The sequence below is a fragment of the Palaemon carinicauda genome, chromosome 15, assembly GCF_036898095.1.
Source record: "Palaemon carinicauda isolate YSFRI2023 chromosome 15, ASM3689809v2, whole genome shotgun sequence".
NCBI classification, from domain to species: Eukaryota; Metazoa; Arthropoda; class Malacostraca; order Decapoda; family Palaemonidae; genus Palaemon; species Palaemon carinicauda.
The window spans coordinates 6542626-6561692 of NC_090739.1; the positions used below are offsets into that span (position 1 = coordinate 6542626).

At 33.3% G+C, this 19067-nt stretch overlaps 1 protein-coding gene across 12 annotated transcripts in view; it reads left to right on the forward strand.

The window, feature by feature from the left end:
* The first annotated feature begins 260 nt into the window (after positions 1–260).
* LOC137654458 (microtubule-associated serine/threonine-protein kinase 3-like) overlaps positions 261–19067 on the forward strand; it is a 51007-nt gene continuing 32200 nt past the window's right edge. For 8 of the 12 annotated variants that reach the window (XM_068388092.1, XM_068388097.1, XM_068388091.1 and 5 more), the window contains exons 1-13: positions 2753–3244; positions 4664–4775; positions 6857–7002; positions 7260–7486; positions 8902–8931; positions 13644–13719; positions 14526–14753; positions 14912–15143; positions 16873–17144; positions 17413–17636; positions 17750–17962; positions 18217–18569; positions 18726–18883. In XM_068388092.1, coding sequence (XP_068244193.1) covers positions 2789–3244; positions 4664–4775; positions 6857–7002; positions 7260–7486; positions 8902–8931; positions 13644–13719; positions 14526–14753; positions 14912–15143; positions 16873–17144; positions 17413–17636; positions 17750–17962; positions 18217–18569; positions 18726–18883 — 2727 coding nt within the window. In that variant the 5' untranslated portion in view covers positions 2753–2788. Of the gene's footprint in view, positions 599–2752; positions 3245–4663; positions 4776–6856; positions 7003–7259; positions 7487–8901; positions 8932–13643; positions 13720–14525; positions 14754–14911; positions 15144–16872; positions 17145–17412; positions 17637–17749; positions 17963–18216; positions 18570–18725; positions 18884–19067 lie in introns of those variants that run through there. The other 4 variants (XM_068388098.1, XM_068388095.1, XM_068388103.1 and 1 more) reach the window with 2 other exon arrangements.

Below are 19067 nucleotides of genomic sequence, written 5' to 3' on the forward strand. Positions count from 1 at the left end.
TCTGGAATCTCGTTGATTCGATCGTGACCTTTTTGTAATGGGGCCCATTCCAGGTCATTGGTCTTCTATGGGCAAGAAAGCAGGGATTAGGTTTTATAGTCTCCATTGTTGGATATGGTAGTTGATTATTTTTCTTGATGGAGGGATGGGTCAGCAATGCTATTCAAATACATGAACTTTTACTTTACTCTAATAGTATTAGTGTTTTCGCCGCTATCAACTAAATTGTTTCTGGTATTACAGGCATGTTTTGTTTGATAACGGAAAGTGTTTTTCCTGTGACAGAATTTATTGGTACTTTAAAAATGGATCGGAACTGTGAAAATTATTGTTTTTGAAAATCGTGTAATCAATTGTTACCTTCGCAAATTTGATACGTCCCTGGAAATCAGAAACAAGCAATTCTTAACGAATTACAAAAGCAAGTGAAAAATTCATTATCGACATATCAACAAGAAGATAATTGCAAACCCAGACGAAAGAAATGGGTGTTTGCTATGAAGTTCCAAATGTGTTTGAACCGGTCGAAACTACTGCCCTGGCAAGGGCATTCGAACATCTCATCAGATTTCGACCATACTCATGTGGTCGGTACCAGGTAAGGGAGGTTTTTCCCTTCCCCCTTTTCCCGTGATTGGATTTGGTGCTTAACCTTTTGTTGGATACCACCTTCTTGTCCCTAATCTTCTCGCTATAGCCAATTAACGTTTTTCGACAGCATTGATTGGTTTGACGTAATTTTGTGTATGTTCCCAGTCAGTAGTTCATTACAGATTTATTTAGTTCGTGATCTTGGGTCTCGATTTTTTCTTCCAGAATTTTTGTCTATGGAACAGGTATTTTTCCCCACCTTTGCCAACCTAACTGACGAGTTTGTCCTTTGTTTGTGTTATTATTTTTTTTTTAAATTGGATTGTTGGTTCTATTTGATTCATACCCAATGAAGAAAATATATATTTTAATTTAACAAGAAATGTCAGTGGTGTGTGTGTGTGTGTGTGCGCGCGCGCGCCCATTTAGCCACATTTTGCCTCGGCTTAATATCTTGGATTGAATATATAATATTGAGTAACAATAGTATGTTTAATATTACGCGTCATTAATGTAGTGTATTACGCGTTTCCGCGTGCACGATTAATCTCGTAAATTCTTCCATAATAAAGTGTATTTGATATCATGAGAGAATAACGCTGTCTTGTTTGGGTCCTACCTCATCATAAATGATTGAACATTGCTACTTTATATTTGTGGTTTTAACATGTTGGGCACTATGAATCAAATAACGTATTCAATTGAATGTAGAATTTCCGTCTCTGTGGGTACTTCATCCCAGTTATTGCTAAACTATATAATAATAAATTCAATAATTTTATGTTAGAAAATGATAGATGTTGCCTTAATTCTATTATAAAAGAAATTTTTATCCGCTGTTGACTAGTCTATTTTCTCGGATTCCAATTATCATCTAATCTACTCTTGAAGGCTTTTATGCTGCCAATATGTTAGGCGGCTTTAAATCCTTTGCAATGAGAACCCATAGGTCCTTTTCAGATTCTGTTGATTTAATTCTCTACCATTCAGTTGGTAAGAAGTTTCAGGGTTTTTATATCCAATGTGCATTTTTGCACATTTGTCTGTATTAAATTCTATCAACCACCTCTCATTCCAACATTGAAGTTTTTGGAGGTCTCTCTTTTATAACCTAAATGTCTTCATCAAAGTTAAATAATTCTAATAAGTGTATCTGCAGGCTGCTAAATCATCCACAAAAAACCACATTGAGTATACTAGGACGTTTAGGGGACTAACATTTCAATTTGTTATCAAAATGTGCAGTTTCATATACTTGTACTTCTAGGGAGTCATTTCTCTACCCCCCGCTAGATTAAGGTAAATATATTGCCCAATTGTCAAAGTAAATGTGGTATCTCATTGCCTGCCTGAATAAGTCTGCCCTCGTTATGGCGTGAATCCAGTATATTTGTTTGAATTTTTGTTTGATTACGAGATTATACATAATTGAATCATAAGAACACAAGTTTTTGATGTTTTTACACTAGTTTTGCATATTTCCACCCAAGCCCTATTGTAGAGATTGTCTTAATGGTGAACCTACTGATGAATTATCAACAAAATTATTACATATGGTTGCTTTTGACACCAAATTTATAGATTAATTTGCTTGTACAAAACTATGTAATTTATTTAACGTTATCATGACGACCGTGAAGATTCATTCGTGCTTATCGAAAATTTTATGTATCCATTACACCAAGTGATGTTCCATTATAGGTTGGTATAAAACACAATTATGCGCAAGTTGGAATATGCATCATATGGATAATTGTTCCACACAGGACTTTCATATAATATTGCTGAATACCTGATTTTCACACTTTTTTTTATTGAAAGTTTACTGTTCATTTAAAGCATCTGTAAAGTGATGCGGGGCCATTCGTGGTTCACCATTCTTTCTCAAAACCCTAAATGTATAAGTGTATGTACCATAGTAGTGTTTTTTTAGAATTTAAGTTTTCCCCTCATCAGGTAAACCTACTTGAAAATTTTCGTGTTTTTCAATGTTTTATTTGCAACAATAAATGGATAAAAATTCAAGTCGCCGCCATATTAGACGTTTACTAATTTTGATAAATAAAATTTCCGTCGCCGGCTACGTCATGCGTTATTGCAGGCTCTTCCTCTGGGCTTAGGCTTTGTGTTATGTCTGATGTATTGTACCTTCTTCAGCAGCCCTCATGGGACCCCGCCCTCCTCTCCTACCGCGGTGATGGTGGTGGGCGGCCGGCCGTCCCCGGTACCCACCCCAGTGCTGGGTCCTCCGCCCATCCGCGCCTACTGCATGGGGGGCACTTGGCATCAGCATTACTACTACCACCACCCTCATCCTCCTCACCCTAACCCCCACCAGCAGCAGCACCCCAGTTCCACCCCCGCCACTCCCATGGCCGCCCACACGCCCACGTTGCCCCACGGGCCTTCTCCACTGGTGCGGTCGGGATCTGTGCCTGGTGAAGGTGGCGGGTCGAGTGTGACTGGGGAGGCTGACGATCAGCTGCCGCCCCTGAGACCTCCCCGTGCCATCGACGCAGAGTCGGTCGTTGCGGGCATGGGTTTGACAGGGCGTGGGATGTCCCGTTCCGTCTCGGATTCAACGCTTCGTCAGGCTGCCTCAAGGGCGGCCCTTCATCTTCCCCTCCCTGTCACTTCTCTTATGCATTTCAAGGTATATGATTTTAACAGTGTGATGAACGAACTCTCACTGTTAAAATTCTTGACACACACGTAAGGTAGTGATGTGTTTTCATCGCTATGTCGCCTAACTATTTTCATTGTGTTCTCAGTTATTTTTGTATGGTTTAATCAGGGATATTCCGGAATTGCCATCCTTAAATTATAACGATATGTATATAACTTATAAGAAATTGTGCAAGAAATTCAAGGACTTTTAAACAAATCATTGTAAAGGTTTTTTTCCGAGACCACCCCCCTTCCGCTCGTGTAATGAAAATAGCATTCAATACATATCCTTCATTACGGATAGGCCAAACTTTGTTGACATCGGTTGTGCAGTACAGCCAAATCGCGATCTTCACGTAAAAAAAAAAAATCCCCTGTGGTCTCATTAAGAAAATGTCGTTATTCATGCATGTTTGGGAAACTTACACAGACGTTTGTTTGACTTTAACTGCCCAACCAATGGGTTTTGTTTTCTTTTGAGTTCCCGCGTGAACTGGGAGCCAATTAAGGAAGTAGTTATCCTTTTTAGGGTAAAGGCAAACAACCTTGGGGTTGGTTATTTGGTTTTAATATCATAGCATGTGTTTTGTCTTAATGCTTCTTCCCCCAAAAAACAGTAGGATTTAAAACACTCAAGTGGACGATTAATATATTTTTCTTTCGCATGCCATGTCCTTCTTTAATCATAGGTGATGATAAGATCTTAACGTTGATTCAGCAATCAGAATGTCATTACGTGGTATGTTTGTCTCAAGGTGGTTTTCCCAATAACGCTTTTCCGTAAACCGCACAAGGAAATCACTTCTTCAGTGAACTGCCGATATTAAAGTACCTGACAGGTCGAATACAGTTCCAGGCATTTTAAATCATTGTGCTAGAAATTAATGAAATACGTTTTTTTCTTTTTTTAAATTTTTGATATGTCTGTCTGATGAATCCTATGTTATTGAAATCTCAATAGCTCATTGTCTTTCAGTTAAAACTGATATCTATTTTTCTTTGTTCCATACCTTGCATATCACGGAAGTGATGTGCTGTAAATTGTGTAATTTTCATACTAAAAATCAAACCTTTAAAACTCTTCTGTCAGAAGTGTTCATTGTTACTATTGGCGTTTATCAGATATTTGTACATAACATTCTTCCCGAGAAAACCCATTTTCTTTAGCATTATTATATGGCGTACAGGTATTTATTTTTTCATTGCTGTGTTTGTAATGTGGTAGGACAATGTAGGGATCATGATCTGTCTTGCATATTTACTCTATAATTTTTCTTTTAGACCAAATGTACAAAGAGTGATTGAACACCAGCTCTGAAAATGTATTTTTTTATTTTCTATGTGGTTATGCAGGAGGTAATGTTTCTAAGTTTCTAATTTTATTTGTTATGTTTTTGCTTTACAGAAGGAACTGAGTCTGGTACGTCGGGGAAGCCGGGTGCCTCCATGTCAGAGGAAGAGTTTCATTGCCACAACCTCTCCAACTCTCCCACGATGCCACTCACCCCTTAGTCAGAGTATGTTCGCATTTGGAATTGATTTTATGTGATTTCATCAGTGCAATATTATTGCGGGTTTAAGCTTCTTAAAAATGGGTACAGTAGTTATGTATAATGTTGAGATCAAGTTGTATTATTATATATCAACAAATTTTAAATAGGCTTGAGACTAGTCATGCATTGAAGTAAGACTAAGTCGGGTTATTTGAAGAATAGGGTAATTAAAAGGAATACATTGCATTTGGGTTATGCATAAATATTGTGGTTAGTTGTTTTAATAGTATAGCTACATTTTCCAGTTTTTCAACATTTTAGTTTCCAATCGTGTAAAAATAATTAGAATTTGAATTAAACTGTCAATAGTTTGTATTTATTTGTCTTATTAGATTCCAGCTACAATATGTAAAGATTTAACTACTTAACTGTAGTGAAGCAGAATAAAGGATTGTCATTTTTACTCCTTTGAAGGTACTGAAATTAGAAAAAAAATTTTTGTTTGAAAGTCAAGTGTAGACCTTGAATATTTGTTTAAAGATAATTTATGATTAGTATGCATATGCAATTTAGATTGTAGGCATTATTGACGAAATATAAATTTTAAAAGTTGCAAAGAAGCATCTCAATTTCAGTGTTTGTAAAAGTATCTTACATGAAATATAGTATATGATGCTAAGCATGCATAACAGAGCTTAGAATTATCCATTAGTAACAATTATTGTAAGAGAGTAAAGTAGAATGAATTATTGGGTGTTCTCGAGATTACACTTTTGGTAAAATCACTACAGTCTTTGAAGATTGGACAACCAAAAAAAGTACAGTATTACCATCTTTGAAGATTGGACAACCCAGGTAGACTTGGTCTTTGACAACATCAGTAAAAGAAGTGTATTTTATTTTGTGAACAATAAATACACTGCTAAATGGACAATCTCTCTCTCTCTCTCTTTCTCTCTCTCTCTCTTTCCCTCTCTCTCTCTCTCTCTCTCATGTCTTCATTAATATCAAAGAATAGAAATTTTAGTTTTGGCTAACTTTATATTGCAATTTGTACCATTTATTTTTCAAAACCAAGATAAATAAAAGCATAGCTTTAGAAAATTCACATCAAAGCTATATCTGGTCAGTAAGAGTTTGGTGAACAGTAATCACTCGCCATATCGCAGTTTACCTATCGCTTGTTCGTTACATCGCAGATTCATAAATATATTACTGATTATGTATAATATAAATCTATATCGCGGATTTCTGATGACATATTTTACTTATTTGTTTTAAAATTGTAATTTTTAAGCCTAAAAATTAGTAAAGTAAATTACAGTAATAATGTAATCTGTATACTCGTACAGTATAACTTGTGATCTCACATATTGTACGACCCCAAAATTTCAACTATAAAATTGATTTTATCACATCTCGGGTATCATGCGAGTTTGTTTTATGAGCCCCAATTTTGATAAACTATCATTTTTATCCCAACTTCTAGTTCAATAAAAGTTAAAAAAAGAAGCAAAAGAGAATTGATGATATAGTATCGTTAGTAATGCACACAGCTATAAATAAAGTATGGTATACAGTAATCAAAGGCGTAGTCTGGCCTAGTAGTACATACAGTACATTATTGTTCAGATTAAAAATTTTTCATTTACATATATGTATGGATGTGTGTATGTTAAAAGGAAATTTAGCTTAAAAATTGTTTTAAGATTATGTAATAGATTTATAAGATTGTTAGGAGTGTTTATAAAAGATTAGATTTATGAAGAAAATAAAAATATGAAAATTAAAAAAAAGTACATTAATGAAAAAATATGTACTGTAGATTTCTGTCTTTACTTTGTGATTTTTCTGTTATTGACGAGGAGGGGTCCTAGAATGGAACATTCGCGATAGCCGAGGGATTACTGTATATCAGTACGAGTACACATTTCTTTGTTCCTTATTACATAAATACAAACATAAGTAAAGGACTCCTGTTTGTATAGCTAGGAAAAATACAAAAAAATTTAAAAGAATTTGTGATATTAACAGTTATTTCTTATACTGTATCAATCTTTATGCTGTAGTACAGTGTTATTACATTCACTAATTTGTGTTACCAGGTAGCCCTATGGAATCTCCCAGAAATATGTCCCCCCTGCAACACTTTGCCTTTGCCCCAGTTAAGAGTCGAGATGGGCGCCGATGGTCAGTGGCATCTCTTCCTTCCTCAGGATATGGAACTACTCCCGGGTCTTCTAACGTATCTGTAAGTGGCATACTTGTACCACACCCTTAATTTAGAGCTTGTGTAGTGTTAATAGGTAAATTAAAAGGTAGAATTTGCATACTTGCAAACAGTATTTATTTTGTAAGATAAATGTAATTTTTTATATCTTTATACCAAAGTAAAAATCCCAATTTATTTAGAGGTTGAATTTATTTATGCATAAGTTATTGAATGTTTATGGGATTTACAAAAAAAAAAAAAAACAGGCACCAATTAAGTGAGCTCTTTCTTTTTAGTCTCAGTGTTCGAGTCAGGAAAGACTACACCAGATAGGAGCTGTGGCAGGAGCGAGTGGCGGTAGTGAAGCTCCCGGGCCTGGCACAGCTTCCGCCACTGGTTCTCCTGCTGTCGAGGAGCTTCGACATTCTCACGTTCGTCATTTCTCCTCTGGGGAGAGTAACCCATCCATCGATGATGATGGTCGTCGTTCTCCCATGAATCGTCCTCGTTCACGGTCCCTCAGGTATGCCACAAACTGCACTATTTGCAGATGCTGTACTATATTGCTTTAGGGTATTGTATTGCAATCAATTTCAGTCATATTTTTAGCTAGGAATGAATTGAATTTATAATTAACACCTTTTTTATTACTCCAATGTTTCTTGGGTTTAAAGGTATGGTTTCTTTGTATGTAGTATGTTCATTACAATGCAAGTATTTATTTTATAGGACTCTGGTGGTTTTCCAACAAGATAAAATATGTGACTGATGTTACTTGGGGGTCATGTTGATAAAGATTTTATTTTTGTTATTTAGAAGAATATGTTGGGTTGTTCAATTCTCATCAGCAATCCAACATGCTTTTTACTTTACTGTCATGAATAAAGTATCCTCATAACAACCTTTATGACACTATGCAATATACAAATTCTTATTTCAATTTTCTAGATTTATCAGAATAGATTTTCATGACCCAAGATGATGTCAAGAAAGTTTGATTTAAATTACTTTCTAGGAAAATAGGATCTGATTTCCTTTTCTCAGAGATACAAAGAATTGTTAGATACTAAAAAAATTTCTTAGCTTGAGCAAAAGAGGTATTAGCCATTTTAAATAGGTTAGAATTTTCCTGTTTAGGTAGTGCTTGATGGATGTTAATTGTATCCAAAAGTAGAAGATTAGTTATTAGTGGGCCCATTTCACTTTTTTTTTTTTTTGGCCAAGGCCCAAATCTTTTATATTTTTTATGTGAAGATCACCAAGTGTTCCTTTTCCTCTAACCTGCCTTGAACCCATGGCTGTAATCATGATAGATAAAAAAAAATATTTTTGAATTACCTAATGTGTGGCACCTAAGGCAGTTCAAGATACTATTCATATATTGTACTGTATTCCTTCTTTATCCCCTCCCCTCCCCTTTGCTTGGAAAATGATTACTCTGTGAAGGAAAATGTTTAGACCTGCTTCTGAAGAAATCTAATGAACCCTTCCCATCTGCGAATGTTGCCACTTAACATAGTATTCCTCTTTTTTTTTTTTTCTAATCACACTTACAACAAGGAATCAAACATTTTTCAAGTTATTTTTACCTCTATGGAGTGTTGAGGAAAAAAGAATTTCTTTTGTCTGGTGTCTTGAATTTTTATGAAGTGCCCTTACAGAATTGTTGAAACTATTCAGTTTTTGTTTTCTTGTCTATTGATTAAGTGTTAATAATTTCATATTTTATTTTTCTCATGCTACTGCCATCATTTTTCTATTTTACTTTCAAGCTCTGTTTTTGGGTAAATGAGCCACTTGTGTACTGTTTTGACAGCTGCCTCACTTGCTTAACCAGCTGATATTTAAATGCTGCTTTTAGTGGCACACACACATCATCTTTTTGGTTAACTTAACCAATAATTTTGGTTTATTTTTCTTCACCTTATGCGGTTCTAGTCTGGCCTGGCTGTGCATCTCCACACTTGAGTAAGATATGAGAATACACCATCCTTCCTCCTTGACCCTGCTTGCCTGTTGTTCTGTCACACCACATTTGTGTCTCATAGGGAACTACTGATGTGTATATGCTTATACAGTAGTATAAATATTCCTTGCAGAATCGTCTTTACTTACAACCATTCAACTCAGGATTTTCCTGAGTTAGGCTGTTACAGTTTCAGTGTGTATCTAGTACTGTCGTAGACTTTTTATTTTAATCCATTCCCACATTTGTGATATGCGGTTAAGGGAAACAAACCACAGCATCAACCTTTTCCATGCTCCTTATTATAGGGATTTTATTTTTAAGTTTAAAAAATTTTTTTTGTTGCGGATGTGTATTTCATCATGTTTAAACTTTCTTGTGTTGTCTTGTTCTGATTATTATTATTACCAGCCCATTTACAACCCTAGTTGTAAAAGCAGGGTGCTACAAGCCCAATGTATCCAACTGGAAAAGCACCCCTGTGCAGAGATAAATAGAGAATTAATGAAAAATTATAATGTATTTTAAGATTAATAATGTTAAAATAGAACGGTACATTTATATATATATATATATATATATATATATATATATATATATATATATATATATATATATATATATATATATATATATATATATATTTATGAATGGAGTCATGTCAAGTTATTCATCAGAAAAGCTTTCAGAACCAGTATGAACTTCTAAAGCTTCACAGATTCAACTACTAGATTAGGAAGATCATTTCACAATCTGGTCATAGCTGGAATAAAACTTTTATAACTCTGATTTAGAAGGCAAGAGTTATAGTATTAACTGCATACTTTGTACTGTACTACATGTAGGGTCAGACAGTCTAGGAAGGTCTTAAATGTAATAAATGTGTCAATTATGAAGAATCTTGCAACATGCACATAGAAATAACGGAACAATGGTGCCATAGGTTAATATCTAGATCAGAGATAAGAAATTTAATAGACTGCAATCTTTTGTCTAATAAGTTCAAAATGAGAGTAAGCTGTTAAAGACCAGATATGAGAATAATGCTCAAAATATGGCAGAATAAAAGAAGTAAAACTTTTTCAGGATAGATTGATGACCAAAAATCTTTATAGACTTTCAATTTGCTGATTTTTTGCACAAATGAAGAAGAAACAAGTTTGATGTTGCTTGAAAGTAAACTCATAATTGAGTATTATTCCGAGAATTTAAAATTTTTTTGCATAGAGACATTGTCATTTGTTGTTGACCTACTTAATCATACTTGCCTGTTAATTTATTAGTGTTCAACTCCATCCCTCCTAATTTGTGTCGTGCACTAATTTTTACTAGGTCTCTTATTAAAGGATTCATCAACCACAGGTTTACATTTTGGAGATGGAATTGAGGCAGAAAGAGTAGCATCCTTTGTACTTGCAACAAGCTTATTTAAAGTATGAAAAGTAATGGGGACGTCTAGCCAATTTACTTTGAAAAACTGTAGATGATAATGAATTTTTGGAAATTAGATGGTAATCACGAGGGGTAGAGATACCATTAACACATTTACCTAAAAGAGTAACTATACCAATTCTTCAGCAAGTGCAGAAAGAACATCTTGCTAACTTGTGAAAAATTACAGACTACTTAAGAGCTAAGAACTCGGCTGTCTTTGAAAAAAAAAAAAAAATACCATTTTCATCTACACCTCCATAAGCATCAAGGTCCTATAAAAGCATTTTAATATCATGGTTCCTAACACCCAAATAGTTAATCTCCAGGAAGGTAGGAATTAGGAAGATTGAATATCTCATTACTGTGCTTACTGTCAAACACATCAGCCCATACGGTTGTTCTAGTGCTATTGAATTGACTGAGCCCCTTAGAATTTAGAAGGGTTAAAACATTTTGTACATGGTCCGAAACTTTGCTGCAGCATAGGAATAAGCCATAAAGTGCAAGTCAAAATATTAAAAGATGTGTGAATACAGCAGTACAATACACTACTATTAATTTTAAAATTCTTAATGAAGAGGCTACTATAGATGAAATCCATAGGATTTTAGTGTTTAGGAATCATCTAGAATTGGATAAATAGAGAGTTTTCTAAATAGGCAGTTAGGATTGAGAACTTTTCAGAGAGTTAATTTAACTGGAGGAAAAAAGAAAGGAAAGAAACGAGGCCCCAAAAGTGTTTGCTGCAAAGAATTCAACTGATGTATTAGCTGCTATCGGTAGTGGTATAGGGGTTGCAGGGGAAATGGATAACAACTGCAAGCAGGGTTTAACAGTTGATGGGCAGATAAATGTTTATTGAAGAAAAGAAATTACTGGCCATTCAAAATTTATCTCCTAAAGAGGTTTGTGCTAGTTTAGAAAATAATTTTTTTTTTAATGTTCCGATGCCTTCAACAGATATTGACAATACATTGCACTGTACAGACCAGCTCTTATGAAACATCAGAAACAAGAGAAACTGATGAATACCACTAAACATTTTCCCATTTATTAAGTAATTTAGATTTAATTCTTCACACATTGTTCAGGCATAGTTTACTTTCAATTGAATACATTAATGGAAAATATCTTTACAACTTAAATCTTTCTTTAAAATGACAATATTATTCTTAACTTAAGTGATTATTAGAACTTCCAGTAAAGAGCATTTACATGATGGCATTAGCCTGACTACCATGATTGGTTATCACAGATTAGCCAATGGTTGCTAAGATTGGCATTATATTATGAACGCGGAAATTCTCTCAATATGTAATAAAGGTAATTCACAATTTAAGTATAATAAAGACTTAGAACAAGTATTCAAGCTGTGTAAGCTATTGCAAATGGTCTTGTGTACTTTTAAGATAGATAGCTAAATCAGATGAGAATTCTTTCAATACTACATTTAAGTACATTAGGTGTTCAGCAAATTTTTTAGAATAGGTTTTGTGCTAGATGGGTTCCCCAACTGCTGACCACAAGTATTCCTAACACAATTTTGAATGGTTAGGCAAAGCTCTGATGTTCAGTAGGAGAGGTATTTTTTTGAGGTAGGATTTTTCAAGGTTATCGTGAGTGCCTTAATGTAACCCTTTTGTAAGTAAAGGAGCACCTGTACCTATTTACATACATCTTTGTATGTGTATGTAATTCATATATGTGTGTATATATATATATATATATATATATATATATATATATATTGTGTGTGTGTGTGTGTGTCTGTATATATATATATATATATATATATATATATATATATATATATATATATATATATATATATATATATATATATATATATACATATAGTATATATATATATATATATATATATATATATATATATATATATATATATATATATATATATACATGTATATATATATATATATATATATATATATATATATATATATATATATATATATACATGTATATATATATATATATATATACATATAGTATATATATATATATATATATATATATATATATATATATATATATATAATATATATATATATATATACACACACATAGTATATTGTAATGTAAAACCCTAAATATCAGTCCTTAATACTAATTCCTGTTTATAAAGATTATTGATGAGCATTTTCCGTCCGAGCTTGGTTGTACTGATCCCCATCCTTTTACCACTCTTGTTTAGTGTACGCGCGTATGTGTGATTAAGGTTGTATCGCCTAGTCCTGTCATATGTTTGAGGGATTTATGTCTTGCTAATAAAGCTCTTCTTGCATGACAGAAGTAGGCAGAGCAGCTCCCTAAAAAGTCCTTTTATCATCACTGTACTTGAAGGTGTTGGGTCCTTATGTTTTTTTTTTCCTTTCCTTTGCTAGCTGAAGTTTTGCCCTAAACCCTTTTAGAAGAGATTCAAGATTAAGAATGTTTCTTCTTAGATGTATTTATTCTTTTGCTCTTCTCCTAGTTTTTCTATTCATTATTTATTTCTGTGTTGGTGGTCATGGTGAGATTTTGGAGTCAGTCACTGTCATGAAGTATCGAATGTTCTGCGTCAAATAGTATCTGTGGTTTAGTGCAATTCCACAATTCTAAATAGTGCAGCATCACATATATTGTTAGTGTTGTCCATAGATGTTAGTCAGTTGGGTAGGCTATGAAGTAAAGCAAGAAAAGTTACAGTATTGTCATTGGTCACTGTAGCATCTAAGCATTATTTTTTTTTATATATACTGTAATGTGCTGCATAGTATCATATATATAGAAATATTCCCAAAAACCTTTCTTTTTTATCAGGTATATTGCTTAAGTGTTGATTGGTTGTATTTGAAATGAGATTTATATTTTTTCATATAGCAAATGTCCTACATTGAAGTACAGTACTATGTTAGTTTAATTTATATTATTGTTTTACTGCTATTTTTATCCTATATTTTGTCTGCACTTGTGTTTTTATCTTGCACTGATTTGCTATTTGCTTTATTTTTTTTTTTCATATATAATTATATATTTTCAAGTGTTTTATATTGTCTCAATTATTGATGTAGATATTGAGTGCAGTATTCACCTTATTGTTTTGGATATATATATGTATATATGTTAAAGAAAAGGAAATCTCCTCATAAGAGTTTTAAAATTATTTTGATTCTATGTAGTTAAAATATTTTTGCAATGTGCAAATATACTAATTACTGTTAAAGTGTAAACTTGTTTGAATGTTGTTATATTTATAATTTTCTCTTTTCACATGCAGTAGTCCTATTCGATCTCCAGTGGTTGACAATGAAATTATAATGATGAATACGTTGTACAAAGAACGCTTCCCCAAGGTAAGTTTCAACTTTTTTTTAATGCATGTGTCATTCTTTCTGATAATTGAAATAAAATGAATTGATATGTTATGATAAATCATACATATTTCATAGTCAATAGAAATTGCTTTTATTTATATGCTGTGTACCCGACAAATCCCAGTTTACCTTTCCCAGTTTTCCCCTTTACCTCGAGTGCCATTGACGTATTTTACATCCTGTAATTTCAATTTTTTTTTTTTTTTCATTTAATGTTTACGCTTATGAGCATTATACAAAATATGTAAAATTATATATTAATGGAAAAAAAATTTATTCAGCTTTACGACAAAAGAAATGTGCAAGTTTTTAATTATGGTAGTTTTTTTGATAAGATGAATGTAATAAGATATCCCAATAAATTCCCTGGTGCTTGCCAATTTTTTTTTTTTCTTTAAAGGTTAATAAAATTTCACACTACAAAATGAAGATATGATTCAGGATAGTTAGCTTTAGATAATTGTAATTTCCTTATGAAGACTGTTAAAACAGTTTCAACTTTTGCTAATTGGTGTTTTGTCAGTTTTACTTTTGATTAACTGGAATTTGCTAAATACATTTAGCCATAGGCTATTGCAGAAATATGGAAGTCATTTACTAGATTTTGGTTTGCTCAGAAGTATGCTTAAAATTTTTCCCTTTTAAGAATCATTTTAGCTTGACCAGTTCCTATTTCAGAGAAATGGTTAAAGATGGAACATTGCCTCCTTTAAGCATTCGCAAAATATTTTTATTACATACCACCCTGCAAATGGAGGCTTGCTAATATCATACTTTTATTGTAGGCAACACAGCAAATGGAGGAAAGGTTATTGACTTTCATAGAGGATACCAAGTCTTTGGAAGTGCAGGGAAGTCCTGACATAGCACAAGACTCTGTAGCAATTGCACGTTTTGTACATCACCAAGTTTTGGAAATGGCCAAGGATTGTCTCCAAAAGTCACAAGAAAAATTGATTACAAGCAGGTACTTCTATGAACTGTCAGAGAACCTTGAAAAACTTTTGTGTGAGGTAAGTGCATTATGCCTTTCTGTGTACCTTATTTTGATGTGATAATGGCTTTTCCAGTATTTGTGATGTGATGATGTCGTATCAGATATTTAAGATGCAATTTTAATTTAATTTAATTTAATTTAATGGCAATAAAACCTGCATGATTAATTTTTCAGACCAGAGAAAAGTCACCAGATGCTGCAGCCCATTTGACATCTCTGATTAAAAAACTGTTACTGATAGTGTCTAGACCAGCAAGACTTCTTGAATGCCTGGAGTTTGATCCAGAAGAATTTTATCATTTGCTTGAACAAGCAGAGGGTCAAGCTAGGACCAACCAGGGAATCAAGACTGACATCCCTCAGTATATCATAACAAAACTTGGTCTCAACAGAGACCCTCTGGCAGGTAAGGAAACCTCTAGGGGAATTTTAAAAAAGAATTGCCTGTACTATAACTGGTTAATTCCAATGTAAGGATCTGTTGGTGGGGTTGAAATTAACTGAATGGATAGGGAAAAATAAACTTTGTACAGTATGCAGCAAAAACTGGTGATACTTTTTTATTTTTGCTTTGGACAAGCGTTGTTCTCAAGTTGCCACTTAGTATTAAATTTTATACTTCACTTTCTAAACATTAGTATGTATGAGACAATGTTGGTCACTTGTTATGGATAATTTAATCATTAAATAATGTTAGATCGTTAAAAAAATTTCATGCAAAAATCATATTTCAGAAAAAAAATTAAATATATTACTGTAGCACTAATCCCTTTGTTAACGAGAGACTACGAGAGTCGGTGAAACTAGTCTTTGAGCTGTTTGTCTGGATAGAAGGATTCAAACTGGGAAAGAGGGCCTCTAGATGGAACAGTTTAAGCAGAGCGCTTTAGTCTAATGATATTAATTTATGCATTTGGAATATGATTTCATAGTTATTACTTATTCTTTGCTTATGTCGTTTTGTGTATAAAATAAACGTTAGTTTAGATTTCAAAACTTACAATAAATTATTACAAGTCATAGTTTAGAGTATAGTCAATGCTTCTTACATACATAATTCTAGTCTCCCAATGGGTTTCTTCAGTTTGAGGAAAAATAAATAAGTAAATAAGCGATGTGGTGGGTTATCTTTACTATTAGAAATACAAGTAATTCTACCTTTCTATCATTTTATTTTTACTTTTCGAACTAGACTATAATCAGCTCAGACATATTCAGCAACACATGATGTGTGTAGATTCTACAGAAAGACATTAACAATGTATTATAATAATAATAATAATGGTGACGATAGGATGGCTCTGGAGTCTAGGCCTATGCTAATGGCTTTATAACTTTGTCTTCTTCTGCGGTTGTGAAGTAGCAGGGTCTCTAAGCTACTAGGATGGGTTTTCAATTTTTTCCTTCATTGTATCGTTTAGCCATCTATAAACAGTTTTTTCTTTGATGTTATAACCATTGGTTATATCTATATTTTATAGAGACTCTGGTAAAATAAGCTTAACTAGAGTTAAAGTTATTCAGTAGCTGTTGGGTAGCTCTAGCCATATTTGACTGGTGACTTGCTTATGAGAGCGCTACCATGAAACTGCTAATTGATTTTTGGTTACACCCCACCCACAACTACATTTCCAATATGTTCTTTTCGTTAATTAAACACACAACTATGGTGCTTAAAAAGTCAAACTCATTAAGTATTTATTTTTTTCATTTTTTATCATTTAAAATTATCAGATTAATTTTACCATAATGATCTAGCTGATATTTTGTTAAAAAATATAGCAAATTCTTTAAAATCATGGCCAATGAACTGTATCTTTTATTGAGCGAAGCTTCAAAATGTTTCGTCCTGGGAACCTAGTCTCAATAATGTGAAGAATGTAAGAGGTGGCGCCAGTTAGTGACTTTCGAATGAAAATCACTGAATTCAGGTATCACCAGTTTTGCTGTATACTGTACAAGAGTTCATTAATTTTGGAAAAGGTAAATGCAGTATGTAAATTTTTGTCTTTTGTTAGATTTCGTTCATTACTTGTACAATATTATTCAAATGAATTCATTTAGCTTTATGAAAGTTTATTTGTTGGGCTTACACATTCTTATTTTCCAAAAATCTCAATTAAAAAACATTCCAGAACTGAGTGATGATCTGACAGTCGGCTGTCCAATAGAAGAGAGCTTATCCAGTGCAGCTAGTGGAGGAGTGAGCATCAGTAAGACTTCGTCTGAATTTTCGCCTGAACAGTCTTCCACACCTAAATCCACTCCTAAGGAGGAGGAGTATGAAAATATTAAGCTTATATCTAATGGAGCTTATGGAGCAGTGTACCTTGTCAGGCACAAAATTACCAAGGAACGTTTTGCTATGAAGAAGATCAGCAAACACAATCTAATGCTGAGAAATCAGGTTTGTGAAAGTAATTTTATGTGAAGTAGTTTACATCTGAAGTAAAATTCTCTTAATTAATCTAGGTCTTAAAAAGGAAAATGGGTAGGAAAGATGTTATCCTACCATGCTACTGTAGTTTTGCTACAAAATTTCATGTTCATGAAATAATGATACCAGTTGTAAAAGATGTTTAGAGGAAGGGTGAAAAATACTTGCATTATATTTACTGTATACAGTATGTTTTCTATATGTAAAAGTAATGATTATATTCTTTTCATTCTTTAAGGTTGAACAAGTCTTCAATGAGAGAGATATCATGAGTTTTACTGATAATCCTTTTGTGGTATCGATGATTTGTAGTTTTGAAACCAAACGTCATTTGTGTCTTGTCATGGAGTATGTAGAAGGAGGAGATTGTGCCACTCTTCTTAAGAATATGGGTCCTTTACCACCTGATATGGCAAGGTTCTACTTTGCAGAGACAGTTCTTGCAGTAGAGTACTTGCACAGGTAAATTTAAGATTTTACTGTTTATAATATATAGAAAATGGTATATTTGTCATCGTAACCATTTGTGTTCTCTTAGTGATGAGAAAGTTCTAACTGAATTTACTTTTTTTCAGTTATGGAATTGTACACAGGGATTTAAAGCCAGACAATCTATTGATTACTGCTCTTGGTCACATTAAGCTCACTGACTTTGGTCTGAGTAAGATGGGGTTGATGTCCCTGGCAACTAATCTATATGAAGGGTATATTGATAAAGAAACAAGGCAGTTTTCCGATAAACAGGTATTTGGCACCCCAGAATACATTGCTCCTGAGGTTATACTGAGGTGAGTCATGGGGAAATTTGTTGTTATTAAAGATAAGCAGATCTTGTTTGTTTTCAGATATCATTTCTTTTTCAAGGTTAAGGTTGATACTTTGCAACATTATGCCATAGATGGTTGTACTCAGTTAGGATTTTATTACTGCGATGGTATTTCTATGTGGTTTCATTTTTGAAAATTCATATTTTTATATACACAATGTCTACTAAAATTGACTTAACTTCAGACATTATATAAAATTTATCTTATTTTCTCAGGCAAGGCTATGGAAAACCAGTTGATTGGTGGGCAATGGGAGTAATATTATATGAATTTCTAATTGGATTAGTCCCATTTTTTGGGGATACGCCAGAGGAACTATTTGCTCATACTGTAAATGATGATATTGAATGGCCAAGTGAAGAAGAAGGGAGTGTCCCAGAAGAAGCTAAAGACCTGATTACTGCTCTGCTTCATCATTCGCCCCTAGATCGTTTAGGGACAGTTGGTGGGGCACTTGAGGTTAAAGAACATATGTTCTTCATGAGTATTGATTGGGATTCTCTCTTGAGAATGAAGGCAGAATTTGTACCTCAATTGGACCATGATGAAGATACTAGTTACTTTGACAGTGAGTTGAAAATAATACAAAAGAATTTTATATATGGAAAATGAAATAAAAAAATATTTTTACATGATCAAATGTTTTGCATCCTAGAGACTATATATTTGAGTACTGTGCTATCTTTTTATCAAGTAATTTGATTGTCGAAATTTATACTTTCAGCCCGTCTTGATCGTTACAATCATGAATTAGAAGAAGACAGTGAAGAAGGTGGTGAGCCCGAAGGGGGAGCTTTTCCCTCATTTTCCTCATGTTCTCCAAGGTATCACAGAATTGCCAGTACACATTCAGCAGAAACACCAACTGATACCAGCTTCCAGGTTTGTACAGTATTCACGTGTGCAAAATGTAATTTTTGTTGGAAAATAGGAGTAACTGTTGCATTCAACTTAAGCAAAAAAGTTTGCTTGTTTAGTTTGCGGGATTTTCATGGTTTTACTCTAGAGGATTATTTGTATTTTCATATACCTATAGTAAATTTAATGCTACTATATTAATCACAGG